General features: G+C 37.1%; 1 protein-coding gene across 3 annotated transcripts in view; it reads left to right on the top strand.

Annotated features, from left to right (window-relative positions):
• rfx4 (regulatory factor X, 4) overlaps positions 1-14,892 on the top strand; it is a 36,500-nt gene that overhangs the window by 3,111 nt on the left and 18,497 nt on the right. For 2 of the 3 annotated variants that reach the window (XM_015351842.2, XM_006633068.3), the window contains exons 2-4: positions 1,036-1,122; positions 5,535-5,595; positions 11,690-11,813. In XM_015351842.2, coding sequence (XP_015207328.1) covers positions 1,036-1,122; positions 5,535-5,595; positions 11,690-11,813 — 272 coding nt within the window. Of the gene's footprint in view, positions 1-25; positions 229-1,035; positions 1,123-5,534; positions 5,596-11,689; positions 11,814-14,892 lie in introns of those variants that run through there. The other variant, XM_015351843.2, reaches the window with a different exon arrangement.

The following is a 14,892-nucleotide window of genomic DNA, read 5'->3' as shown; positions in this document are numbered from 1 at the left end:
TTACGGCCCGTGCGGGAAACACGGATCTACAAGAATAAGCAAAATATTATGAGTTGGTGATTCTGCCCCAGAAAGGACACCAGTTGTGCCATTTCGTAATAGAAATTAGAAGCCAACAAAAGGCGGCTGGGTCGCGGGGCTGGTCGAGCAATGAGAAAGAGCTCGATTCAGCATGTGTGCGCGCTTGTAAGTCTCCGGAAGAACAATAGAGGATTCCTGCAGTTTTAGGTGAAAACATTTTAAATAGAAACCCGGTTGAACAAAAGACCGTACCGTCAATTGTTCTTTAACTACCCCGTCGCAAAATCACCCCCCTTCTGGGGTGTGTGTGTGTGTGTCTATGGGGTTGACGAGTTAAGCCCCTCATGACGAAATGGAGGGGGCAGACTCAATGTATTTATTTTTTCTATTACTATGTGACATAGTATCACAAGTTACTCATGTGAATATTCCAGTACTGTATAGGGAGTGACAACTGTGCTTGTTCTGCTTATTATTATTATTATTATTATTATTATTATTATTATTCTTATTATTCTTCTTCTTATTATTATTATTATTAGGTCATTGCAATGAAACAGCACTGACACAGCAGGGCCTCAACAGTAAAAAAAAACAAACATTGAGAACTGTTAGCACAACAAGCTCTTAAAATAAAAACGAAATTGAGAATATGGCAAGAGTTTCTGTCAAAGAAGATTGTACCAACCAAATGCCTTTTGATTAATTCAGGAATAAAAAAAAAGGAAGTACAACTCATTATTACAATGAGTAATGAAACTGTGCTGGAAAGGGAAAAAAAACAACCTTTGCTACAATGTGACTTGTGACTGTTGATAATACAGAGAGTTGTGAAAATCCGGAGAACCAGTAAACAAGGCGAGAACTAACAGCCAAGCACTTTTCTGTCATGAATACCCTCAGTGCCTATCTGTCCACACAGTACACACTGATATACAATAGAAAAGTGCCCTTTAGACTTCTTATTCCATAGCAGGCTGGTCTTGTCCTGACACCTGTTTGATATTTTTCCAGAAAGCTGGATTGAAAGATGTCTCAGCGAAAGTGAAACCAAGCGATACTCCAGTCATACGTCTCTGGGGAATATGTCGAACGACGAAAGTAAGGACGACTTCCATCTCTGTTTGGGGTTACAGCGGGAAATGTTTACAGGGTGAAATCTGTTTGGTTGGTGGAATGATCCTGAAGTTCACATAGGAGGCAAACTCAGTTCGTCCACCTCCGAACTGCAGCACCCCCCTGGGTGACAAATGGCAGTGATTGTGTGCAGGTCAGGTGGAGGAGTGAGAAATATAGGGGACCCAGAGTGGCATTTATCCAGGACACTGTGGTGAACATCTCTACTCTGACAAACAGAGCCATGTGATCTTTAAATCACAGAGACCAGGAAAACCTTGGTTTAATGTCCATCAAAAGTCTGGACCTCCTGTGCATCAGTGTCCCCTGGCCAGGATACTGGCTAATTGGATTCGAAAGTGCAGGGGGGAGGGGGCGCCACCTACTGGTCCACCAACACCTCTTACAGAAACAACCTGGTTTTCAGTGGACGTCTCCTATTCCATTAGTGACCAGACCCAATAATACTAATCCTCTAAGATCTAACAAAATTGGATTACAAATGTTAAAGCCACCAAGATCTACACCATATAAGCAAACTTATTCCATGTGACTGATTATATGGTACTATATGGTACTTAGAAGTAGTTCAGGTGGGGAGCTGCGTCAGCATGCGTAGGCTGCAAAGGAACAAGTAATAGGTTTATTCCGTGCTGAGAAAAGAAGAAAGAAAACCCAACGTTTTGGCCGTGTGAGCTCACACATGAAGGAGGCGAAACGTTGAGTTTTCTTTCTTCTCTTTTCAGCACGGAATAAACCTATGACTTGTTCCTATATGGTACTTACAGTATGTTAGTATTACACTAAAGCTCTATTTGAGTCTTGTATTAAAGATAATTATATTCTGAACTGAATCATGTTTTAGTTTTAAAAAAACATATTTTTGCATTTTTTTCGTTAATGTTTTTTTGACGCCATGTAAACAAGATGTTTGTGTTGTATAACTCACATTAAGAAAGCACTTCAGGCCACCACTCTTCCAGTGGTAATGCTCTGATTCTTGTATTCTATGTGCTGTATATATTTATGCTTTTCAGAATCTGGCAAAAACAAAATTCCAAGGAGGTTCAAATGCAGTGTCTGAATACATTGTATGCACTTTTCTCTGAAAAAAAAAAGTTTTTACTTATTGAAATATTTTGCTGTAGAAAATATTTGAAAATGAGAAAAAAAAACAATGAGACATCAGGGAGTACTTCTAGAACTTTAAAGATAATTTTCATTGATCTTATATTTCAATTGTATTTCAGTCTTATCAATGCCGGTTCTAGCCCTGTTTTTCTTATTAATTAGAATGACCACTGATAGGTAGATTCTAGACTTGTAACTGGATTGTTGTGGGTTCAAACTGTACACGTGGGACATTGCTCCTGTTTTCTTGGGAAAGGTACTTCACCTGAACATTTCGGTAAAATACCTGGCTGTATAAATGCGTCCAAATATAAACTGCTGTGTGTTAAAATGTCAGTAAATGAATTAGTAATATTTAAGAACTAAATCTCACATTTTCTGAAAAGAGCCCAGACTTTGCACCTGAACCACCTGACTGGGAAGCCTGTTGTAGAAGCCCACACCTCTTTGCACAAATGACTGTTTCCTATTCTGCACTCAAAATCAATTCCCATTTATTTTCCGGACTTAAATGGTTAATGAACAGAGTTCTGGGAAGCACGTAACGTCTCTTAATTAAGCAACATTGATCCATGATCATCTGGAATGAAAATTGCTGTGGCTCTGCAGGATCAGAGCTGCTGAACCCAGGTCTAAAATATCAAGCTCAACCATACAGTGTCTCCTGTTCAGATGACACATCAGCAATACTTCAGCAGAGAAGGTGGAAGAAATATTCCTGGTAAATTTATTCTTAAAATGAGGCCCACTTTATTAAAATAAAATATAAGAGCAGAGATGGGAATGAGCTTCACATAATATTATTATTATTCATTGTTTTTTAATTATTCATCATCATGATCTTTATATGATTACCCTGTGACTACCCGCACAAAAGGCAGAAAAAAAACTCTGGATATAAAACTGCACTTTTAACCCTTAGTTTACTCATTTATTTGTAGAACAAATCAATATAATTTGTTTAGAATATTTCTGATAAATGACAGAAAACCGTGAGTGTGAGTTTACCCAGAGATCACGTTGTCTGTGCTTGAACAAAAAATATGATTTTCTGAATTGTTAGCATAGTATAAACAAATAAGCTTGCTAAATGAAAGGACTGACAGATTTTAGAGAAGGTGTTTTTTGTCATCTGTATGAAGGACGTGTACAGTACGTACACTAGTTGATTGAGTAAAAAGTGGGCAGGAGCAGAAGAGGTTGGTGGAACTCTAGGATTGCACTCTGTTGCCTTCTTACTTAGAGCTTGTGTTGCACAGGCACCCCCAGTCACTGTGGTCCTGTGTGGAGACAGCTGTGCCCCACACATGAGCCAAACTGATGGTCATGGGCAGTGCGTCGTCTTGCCCGTGCATCATCTGTCTTTAACTGAGAACTAATTGAAATTCCAGGGGCCACTACAGCTACATGCCAGCAGTTTGGTAGAGCTCGTTAGAGAGCCCACAGGCAGACAGCCTGGAGTTTCTGGGCTCAGGACATGTTCTATGACAAGTCTGGCTAGCTCACATTTGACTGGATTTGCTTTCAAAAGTCTGAAGATGATGATGTTGTTGCAGTGCATACAAAACTGCAAGAAAACATTTCCAGGACTTAAGAGGACAAGTCTTTTGCCAATTGATCTTAGCCTTCTGTCCCTCCTGGAGTTTTTTTAAAAAATAATCTTTTATTTTAACAGATATGTCAACTGATTTACAATGACAACCTTGAGACTAACCATTCATGTAACAGGGCATTTAATGGCAGAATTTGTGTGAAATACATTGCTCAATCACACAACAGCAGCGGCATCCAACTTAGGGTTTGTGAAATGTAGTTGTTCATTATTTTAAATGAATAAATATTTATATACCCATATGACTGCAGTAGAGAGCTTTGTTCATATATTTATTGCATATTTTATTTGATTTGCTTTTTATCCAAGACAACTTATACAGATAGGTATTTTTTGGAGGAGAACCTATTTCTCAAGGGTACAAAAGCAGTGCCACACAAGGTACTGTACCATCTATGAATTGGCTTCATTACTCTGCTCTCCTCCCCACTGAGAGCTGATGTGTGGTGAGCGTTCTGGCGCACTATGGCTGCCGTCACATCATCCAGGTGGATGCTGCACATTGGTGGTGGTGGAGGGGAGTCCCCATTACCTGTAAAGCGCTTTGAGTGGAGTGTCCAGAAAAGTGCTATATAAGTGTAAGCAATTATTATTATAATTATTACTGTATATGAACCCACAACCTCCCAGGTATAACCACTTAACCACTGTTCCAGACTGCAGCCTTGAATAGCAAGTTCCTTTTCACAGCAAAGTACCATGCTGTAAGTGATATATTCAGTGCCCCCATAAACTGCACTTAGCATATTGTCACTTAGTCTACACCAGTTCTGCTGTTCTCTTTTTGTTTGATCTATTTCTATGCACAGTATATTCCACAATTGTGATACCAAAGATCAACAAATCTTTTTGCACAAAAATATTGGAAGTTACATGGAGGTGCATTTAAAATTTGATTGTGCGAATCTGAAACATATTGTTTAAGCTGTTGGCCTGACTTTTAAGAAACCGTGGGAGAGGATCTTCAGATCAATTACTGTAGCTACTAACTACCTGGGCTGGGTGGAGGACTCTCGTTCCTAAAAATTCTTATGTTCTTAAATGATTTGAAAGCAAACATGCTGCTGTCCTTATTCTGATACACAGTAAGGGGCTACTTACCTGTTTCAAAGATGAATGTGGTATTTCTGGGGATGAACTTCACTGCTGGAGCGTACCAAAACACAAGATATGTCTTTATTGCTGAAGTGTTTTGATCCAGTGGTGCAGCTTGTTTGCACTTGTTGACACGTCCAGTACATTTTTAGTGATGTTGCATACTTTTTAAGCAAGTGAAAGCCTGGTACAATACTGAGAGGCATTAAAAACACACCAAATACTTTTTTTCCAATAACAAATTCTGGCATTTTAAATGTTTTTGAGTACATAACTGAGCCACATTTTAGTTAGCAGATATTATGGTGTGGTGTGTGTTGCTTAATTTGAATGTGTTATGTTATATTACTGTGACTGTATTGGTTAGTCTTGTTGTTCTCAACTGCATGCACACAGAACAAGACAACTGAATGGTTTAAAAATCAATATACTGCTCATGTCAGATGCAGCACACATCTGCAATTGTTATTATTATCTTCAGCACAAGTAGTAATAAACTGTTTATAGATGGTTATTATCAGCATTATAATGTGTAAATAACACATCTTTCCTGAAACAGATGAGGAAAAAGAAAACAACAGAGCTTCCAAACCACACTCAACCCCAGCTACTTTACAATGGTGAGTACACACATTCTCTTCCTTGAATTTGGGTTGAACTACCACACGGAGAAATGCATGGTCATTCTAAATCACATTACAATGACAAACTATTGCTTACTCTATACTGGATGGCTTGTGTGTTTAAAAGTCTCAAATGCAGTAGCATATTTGCTGTTGTAACTCAAGAGTAGCGTGGTGGCTGGTTGTTTAATCTGGGAACTTATTTAATAAGAGAAACCGGATGCTTAGTTTTAAAATATTCAGGTTCTGTAATTAAACATATTTTTTTCAGTCCAGTCCAGTTCACACACGATACAGTAACAATGAAATGACAAAATGAGAAAATGACATGAGGATGGTTGCTAGAATATTTTTTCTGCTAGTGAAATAGCATATTTGTGAAGGCCAAATGAAGATTAAAACTGGGCAGAAAAAATGAACTACATACTATGCCTTGTGTATGCAGCCAGACTGACATACCAATTAGGAGTCCTGTTTCACCGGCCTTAATAAATGTATCTAAAAGAGCTTGTGACACTGCTAAGAGCTGACTGTCTTTCTTTGCAAGCCCATAAAGACCCTACCCTGCCTTTTTACGAAGGCAAATTCCATCCGTGTCAATGGTGTTCTAATAACTGGGAAATTAGGTGACGTGAACCAGTGGTAACATTGCAGTGCCTCTTCTCAACAAAGGATCAAAAGGCCACCTGTTGCCAATTAGGATTTTATATGAAAGAAAACGCCAACAGGACACAAAAGTTGGTGTTGTGCACTCTCCTTCTTTCAATTGAAAAAGGTTTAGTTCCCAAGCATTTTATTAAGACAGGAAAACCTGGATGTGCCTGGGCGCTGTATGAAGATGATTCATACATTCAACTAAACACCAGGTCAAGAACGTGCTGTAGGATTTATATTAAGAATTTTTAATAATCAATAAATTATAAAAAAGCATATTGAGAATACTTTAAAATATTCTTTTTAACAAAATTAACTTTTGTTAAAAACACAATATAACAACAAAATCACATTCCAAAAAATAGCAAATATGAGGGAAAAATTATCACAAAATGTTTCTGAGCTAGAAGGAAGAAGTCTCTTCATATAATCATAAATGAATATATTTCACATGCTATATTGACACAATAGTTTGATAAGTGTGAAGGAAAGTAAGGATGAAAATTCTTGTAGTTGTGTCTATATATATGTGTCTATATACATACCAGTGAAAACTGGTGTTTTTCACAGGCCAGTGTTGAAATATAGTTTATTACTGGCATTAGGGGTAAAATCAAAACACAAACCTGTAATGATTTGGGTTATTTTATCCAAGTCTGTGTTTAAAGATCACCTTTTGTGTTAAAGGGCAATAACATAACAACAGTGATTATTTCTAAAGGCTTTAAGAGCTTATTCAATTAAAGTAATAATACTGTATGCAGCGAGGGAGCCAAAATGTTGTTCCATATCACAATGAATTGCCTCTCCACATACACACACACAATTCCCCATTTAAGTTAGAAGTTTTTTAAAGGCAGTCTGCATCAGTTGTACTGTATTTTCCTTGTGACACATACCACAATGTAAACTATTTGTTATGAATGTAAAAAATTATATAGAAACATTTAATAATATTTAACATTCAAAATACACTTTGGGATTACCAGTCTTTATTGGAGTTAGGTACTGTTCTTTCTCAAATTAACAGCTGTAGAGTATTGGTGGTGTACTGTGGTAAATCATTTTCAAGAGGTGAATTTTTACTTATATATATATAAAATGAAGATGATCATATTTAAATGTGATTACATTTAAGGGGAGCATTTTTCTTAAACTAAATATTAAACTGAACCTTCAGAATGATGACAATAAATTTCATAAGTGAGCTTTAATCCTGACAGTAAAAATGCAGAGAGAACAGAGTTTTTGCGTTGTTTTATGACAAGCTTGTGAAAAAGGACTGCATAATCAATGGACCATAATCAAATCTGCATCAAAGATCATATCTTTGCTGTGGGCTTTTCAACAGAGTACAGTGGCAAAGAAGCATTCAGAACAAGAGTAATTGTAGAAGATCCCACAGATTGTCATTATGTCCTGATTGATGGGTAATGTGAAAATCCATTTGCTAAATAGCAAGGGTCAAACAGAATCAAGGCGTATCACCCTGGAACTATTGTTAATCCCTCTCTATAGCTGACAATGGTGTTTTGCATTGTGCAAAGGTTAAGAAAAGAGCACTCGTTTGAGCCGTGCTATTTTATGTTTAAATCGCTAGAGCTTGAGCGTGTTTTCAGGTTATTTTGTTTTCTGCTTGTATGTAAGATGTTAATCTTTCTTATTTTTCTGCTTACTCCTGCAATCAGTATTCCATAGTAAGTTAATAGTTTATTAAAAACGAAACTTTCTAAATGTTCAAAACCAAAGAAATAAATTAAAGCTGTACAGTTTTGTTTTACGAATTGGGCACTTAAATTCATTCACTCAGACAGGTTACTAAGGTTTGTGTGACACGGATTTGATTTCTCACACACATCCTGGTAGTTACTGTAAAAAGCCTTTCCAGAAGCTGTTTTCATTGGAATAAGGATTAAGCATTGCACATCGTAGTCTACACCAAAGCACCAATAAGTATCCATTCTGAGAAAATCAAAATAACAAGATCAATACAGATGGCCTTTAGTACCAGGTCTTAAAGGGTGTTGAGAAATTACTTTCAAAAACATTTTGTCAGTCAAGTCAAACTGGCCTATAAAAATATTTTTATGAGTACAGTACATGAATTCTAAAATTCAACACAAGCCAGTGCAATCTGGTTGAGCTCAGCTGCACTGATCTTCAGTGAACGAGTTTCCGACACCAACTTTCTTGTATTTGAATGTCAAAATATAGAACACATGATTCTTTTTTTCCATATTTCAGTCACAGTTTCAGAAAAGCTCATTCTTATTCAATGCAACTCACCATTAGATTCCCACAAGCTGAAAACACATTCTGCATTCTCAAAGGCTGGGTGGCAGCAGGCAAAAGGAAAACAATATTGCCTGGTTCACACACAACAGTTCTTGGTAAGAATTGACTAATTAGAGGAACTTTAAGGCAAGCCTTCTGAAACTTTTGACATACAAAGGCCCTCCTGATTTGAATAACATGTCTTCCTTAAAGAAATCTAAAAATGCTATACTGTAATTGTAGTAGTATTGCACAGAAGCTCAAGCTTAGCCAAAATGTTTAGCAAGACAATGATCCAATACATGCATGCAGACAGGCAAAGCTGTGCCTAACTACAAAACACAAATGTGCTTGATGGGCCATCTCAATTGCCAGACCTCAGTCTAAACATTTTTGAAAGAACTTAGGATTTCAGTCCGAAAGTATAAACCAAGGGATATGAAAGGGGACAATTCTACCTGGAGAAATGGTCAAAAATCCTTCTCTAAGGATCCTTAAAGGACATTACAGGAGGTGTCTTAAGAACATAAAAACAATTACAAACAAGAGGAGGCCATTTGGTAGTGTTTTGCTTTCTAGGATTAAATTATGACAAATATCACTACACTTTCTGCAGTGCTATTAGGATGACAGTATAACATTTTAGATTTCTGTAAGCTCAACACATTATCCCACACAAGTGTCTTTTATTTACGTGGCATATGTGTTCATATTTACTCTGAAGTATGAATAAATCTAGAAAGCACTATACTCTGAACTGTCTGATGGATAGATCAAGTTCTATTTTTTATATAAAAACCTTATTAAAAGTGTTTCTTTTGGGCCAGTTATTCACAATGTATCTAGCAGGTGAAAGGCAAGAATACAGTACATGATTCTTAAGGCTGCTGTGTCATCTATGGCAAACAAGGCTTAAATATCTGTACACGAATGAAAATTAATAATTTAATGCACAGCTGTATCCCTCTGAATGCCAACTAGTGGCTTAGCATAGCCTGCTATGAGCATGTAGGCACAACGCACAATATTATTATTATTATTATTATTATTATTAGTAACAACAACAACAACAACAACAATAATAATAGCAATAATAATAATAACAATAATAATAATAATAATAATAATAATAATAGTTCCTTACACTTATATAGCTGGACACTACACTCAAAGGACACTACACTCGCTTTACAGGTAATGGGGACTCCTCTCCTCCTACACCATTGTGTAGCCCCATGGCAGCCAGAGTGCGCCAGTCTGCTCCCCACACACCAGCTCTCAGTGGGGAGGAGAACAGAGTGATGAAGCCGGTTCAGAGATGGGGATTTTTAGGAGACAATGAGTGGTAAAGGCCAGGGGGAAATTTGGCCAGGACAGGGGGGTAACACCCCTACTCTTATCGAGAAACGCCCTGGGATTTTTAATGACCACAGAGAGTCACTAAGTAAGATAATGATGTACCTCAGGGAGAGGTTCTTTTAATAGTGTGATGAGTGCACCTCTCGCTGTCACTGCTGGGATTTGACCCCAGCTGCTTGCACAGTCCCCTGGACAGAGATGAACTGGGCCGTGCCAGAAGACCACTCCTCTGCTGTGGTCGAGTTCTACGCTGCCCAGATTTCAGACGGGAGTGAGGTCCCACCAGCAGCTTGCTCAGAGCACCGAGCGCTGTGGCATTAGCATAGAACAGGCAGAAGTGTTCTGAGAAGGTGAAAAGGCCAAGATTAATAAATCTCCAGTGCTCGACGGTGTCCTACCAGTTGTACTTAAGAAAACAAAGGGTGTTATTCGTAAGCCACTGACGCAACTCCTTCAGCAGCTGCTTAAACCTGGAGAATTGCCGATGTAACACATATCCACAAAAAGGTGAAAAAAACTGAACCAAGTAATTATACACAAATAGATCTGATGTCTGTTATAGGTAAGGTTATAGAAACAATAATTAGAATAAAACTAGAGGATGACCTACATGGAAATATAAAGGGTTTAGAGACCTTAAGTCTTGCTTAGGTGTCTATGTTGACACATAATAGATCTGGCCCTGTACTGGATGGATAATATTTTCAATGTTGTTGTTATATTGCTATATTTTCAACACCACATATTATTAACTTTTTAATTAATAATTTTAGACTTGGAATGTGTTAATGAATAGTACAGCAGATAAAGCGTGAGAGATAAGACTGGGTCTGATGTTAATAGTGGAATACCATACCGTACAGGTATCTCTATCAGGATATCAGTGAATAAATATATCAGTAATCTAGATTCTGGTACAGCTAGCAAATTAGTCAAACAAATTATACCAATGCAAATTAGCAAAATCATTAGCATATTATTCCAAAATAGAAGGATTACCAAATACTAATCACAGAAGTGACAGAAGCAATTCAAAAACATCTAGATAAAATTCAAGACAGATGACATTTTGTGTAGACAAGTGCAAAGTGTTTCATGTAAGTAAAAAAACGTAAACACATAAGTTGAGAAACACACTTAAGAAAAATACTTATTTATATTGACATAATTTACATCTGCTAGACACTTTGGGGAACTAATAGGAAAGGCTAAATTAATGTTATAATATATAGCTAAAAGTTTAATATTTAAGGAATGTTATGTCAAAGTTGCACAATGCACAAGTATGACTAATTTAGAATATTGTGTACAATTTTGGTCACCACATTGTAAAAAAGTGTTGATTCTCTGGAATCAAAGACAAGATAAACAAGATACATCCGCAGCTTTAAAGAAATGTCTACACTGACAGGGTAAAATTAGTGATCCTTTTGTTGTTAAACAGAGATGATGATGAGGGGAACTGATCCAAGTAAAATCAAATGCATTGATAAAGTTGCTGAAGGTGATAACCTGGTTTCTTTTAAGAAACAACTGGATGAGATGCTCTCATCAATTAAGTACAGACAACCAAACGTGTTAGGTGGGCCAAATGACATTCTCTTCTTTTTTATGCTTCACATTCTTAAGAAGGATTCAACATTAATAGTCCACAGGAAAACCAATTTTCCAATTTAAAATGGGACCTTCTGACTGATTCTGATTGGATAGATCAGAATCGTTTTCCAGCACCTTGCCGCGGAGCAAGAAGAATGGATAACAAGTCATTTGCAAGACTGACAACCTGATCTCTTTTGTACTGAAGGCTGGAAGAAAATTACGAGATTGCCGAGGGTGTGTGCATTCCTCGAAGTGCCTTGTACATGCATTACCTGGACTTCTGTGAGAAGAATGACACACAGCCTGTCAACGCTGCAAGCTTTGGAAAGGTACGATTTGAGTTTTGCCCAAGTTACACAATAGGCTACACTTGCTCTGTTGTTTGTGCCAGCTTCAGAAAGATAAAACTGGCATACATGGAATTCTTGTAAGTGGTTGGCTACATAAAGCTTCTTAGTCTGTTTATAAGACTTGGCTGCAGCTAAGCATCAATAAATAGGTTCTTTGGCAGTGATTATAATGCTTGGGTTTAGGTGAAGCAGAATAAAAGAGCTCTTTGGCATGTCTATAAAATGTGGGCTGAGAAAGCTTTGGCTGGGAGTTTAAAACATGTTACAAGAGCTCAGTGCCTAGTTCTCAATGCATGTTTAACATGAACTGCATGGTATTTCGAAACCATAACTAACCTGAAAGCTTAAAAAATGAAGCTCTTTTAAAACAAGGTTGTACTGAAAAAGATATCCCCTTATAAACAGTCAGTGGCTACCAACCAAGCCTGCATGTACAGGTCTCCCTGAATACACCCAATCTGAAGAACTCAACATTCAGATGAGAAAAAAACAATGGCACATTTAAGGGTAAAAAATGCAGGAATCCCACAATCGTAATGGATAACTCCATAAATAAGCAATAAAATGAAAAGATGTTTATACTGAACTTGTTGCATGGATTTATTTATGGGTTTATTTATTTACTAAATTAATATAACTCACTGTCAATTCAATATTGAATGCGATGCTCTAGGACACAGACTGCATTAAGGTTTAACAAAGAAGAATAAAAGGAACATCCACAAAATGCAACACTTTGGTGAACTGCTTAGGTAAAAGTCAAATAGCACAGCAAAGTTTAATCATGCAGTACAGCACTGCCACTAATACACAAGTTCCTAATACAAATGTGATTTAGAAAACACATAACCAACTCATCAACAATGGCAAAGGACTCTACTTTACATCAGTACCTTTCATTATAAATAGATATTCTTAATATATATTCAAGTATATACACATAAAACATTTGCCAGTATTTTGTGGCAATGATACATGCATTTTCTAGTGGTATGATACATCCAACATTTGTGAAATTAATACCCACTGTTTTGTGACATTTTTAATGTCAATGTGCACTTTTTTAAAATTGTTTTTGCAGTTATTGCTGCTAACAGCTGACTCTACATTGTCCCAAATACTTTTTCCATTTTACACAGACATCACACATGTGCTCCTTCACTTGGATAAACTTGTGCAAAGCAGTGAAGAGATGAATGAATGTGCATCTTTTGCACAGAAATCAACCGTAAAGTCGGAAACGCTACAATCATTTAAAAATGGCTTAGGATTCATGACATATGTGTCACTTTTGACTGATGGCAGGATATATTATCTGCTCTGCAAGTACAGTAGCCTATTGGTCTGCTCACACTGGAGTGATACTCCTTGATAATTTCCCATTCAATCAACAGATAATAAGCCTTTGATCTTGGAATGGCTCAGTTTTTTCATTTACAGCAGGGGCGCACTGGCCTGAAAGCATGCCTGGCATGTTGTCTGATCTGCAGAGTGTTTGAAGAATGCTTTTCAGGATGAGCAGGATTTTTTTTGGAATGAGCTACAAAACAAAATGGCAGAAACACCATTGAAAAATATGGTAAAAGGAAGTTCTCGCTGAGTCTCTTATTATGCCACTGTCATTTATGAACTCCAGCAGACACAATTCTCTTAGTGTTGCTGCTGAATCCTAAAGACAAGGTCTGTTCATGACCATGTGACATAATACGTCTGACTTTCATTACTTTTTAAAGCAGTATTGTTAAAGGATTCATGTTAGACTTAGTACCAACATAGTACTGACATATCATTTGAGTCTAACAATTCCCTGACCGTATCTGTCAAGATAAGATTTTATTGTCCCCTGAGGGATTTTTTTATGGATACACAGCACTCCTGTACATTTAAATAGAATGCAAACAAAAAAAAAGAATAAAAGAAATGTATGGAGAAAATTCCATTTCAATTGCATGGAGGATGTTCAATGTAGTTTTAGGGAGATGCCTGTGCTCATCATTGGATGAATGGACGCTAAAGCTGCTCAATCTACAATGTGTCATTTTTTGATAAAGCAGCAGTACTCCAAACTAGGAAGCAAATTACAATTGAGTTTTGAAATGTAAACACAGTTTTCTTTATTCAATACACTTTCTTCAATAATGTGCTTAGAGCCATGATAGAATACAAAAATACATAATAAATACAGTTATGAAGCATTTACTCCCCCACCCCTAAAAAAATAAACCAATAAACTGACATCATGTCTACCTTTGTAAACAAGCTACTGTAGGTACCAACTATTTGAAAAGAGGGAGTGTTGATAAGTTGATGACGTTCCTTTCGGATTCCTGCTGGAGAGACAATATTAAATAATGCACAGTTCAAATTCCAAACAAAACTGGGCTGAGTGCGGCTGTTTCTGTTCCCACAACCCTGTGAAGCTCCCCAACCTCCGCCCCCCTCCAGCCTCCTGTCTGAGGATATTGAAAAAGAGAGGGGCTGGGATTAATGTCTAATTAAAGGGAATTTGGAAGGCCGAGATGTTGCGGAATGTTAGATCAGTAGCTGGAACAGCATGGGGTGTCCTTTAGGAAAGCTTCATTGACTCAGGACAAAAAGTGTGAGGGCTGCCTCCCTGTCTGCTCATTTATCAAACAGCCGGACAGAAACTTCACAGCTCTCTCCTTTTTTATTTTGAACAATAGAAAGCTTGACTATTTGCTAAAGTTTTGCACCACGAATTGAAGCAAGCAGAGTCTGGCCCAAGCCTACAGACATTTCTAAAACTTGCCAAAATCTAGAAGTAAAAATAATATCCCACACCTGTCTAAAAGAATTGCCGACAAAGGTTTTTGACCCACATTGAGGTCAATCTTCAAGTTTCTCATTTCCAGAATTAACACATTATGTCTATTCAAAAATCCGTATAGTTAAAAAAAAAATAAACATATTAAAGTTTTTTTTGTTTGTTCAGTTCAGTTTGTTTGTTCAGTATGAGACTAAAGATTAATAAAACACTTAACAGTTCTCTCAGATTTAGCAGCCTATTAGTCTGTTTCATATTTATCATCTAAGAAGC

The sequence above is a fragment of the Lepisosteus oculatus genome, chromosome 7 (genome assembly GCF_040954835.1).
Source record: "Lepisosteus oculatus isolate fLepOcu1 chromosome 7, fLepOcu1.hap2, whole genome shotgun sequence".
In the NCBI taxonomy this organism is placed as follows: Eukaryota; Metazoa; Chordata; class Actinopteri; order Semionotiformes; family Lepisosteidae; genus Lepisosteus; species Lepisosteus oculatus.
Note: the sequence above shows the minus strand (reverse complement) of the source record. Positions and strands in the feature narration are given on the sequence as shown.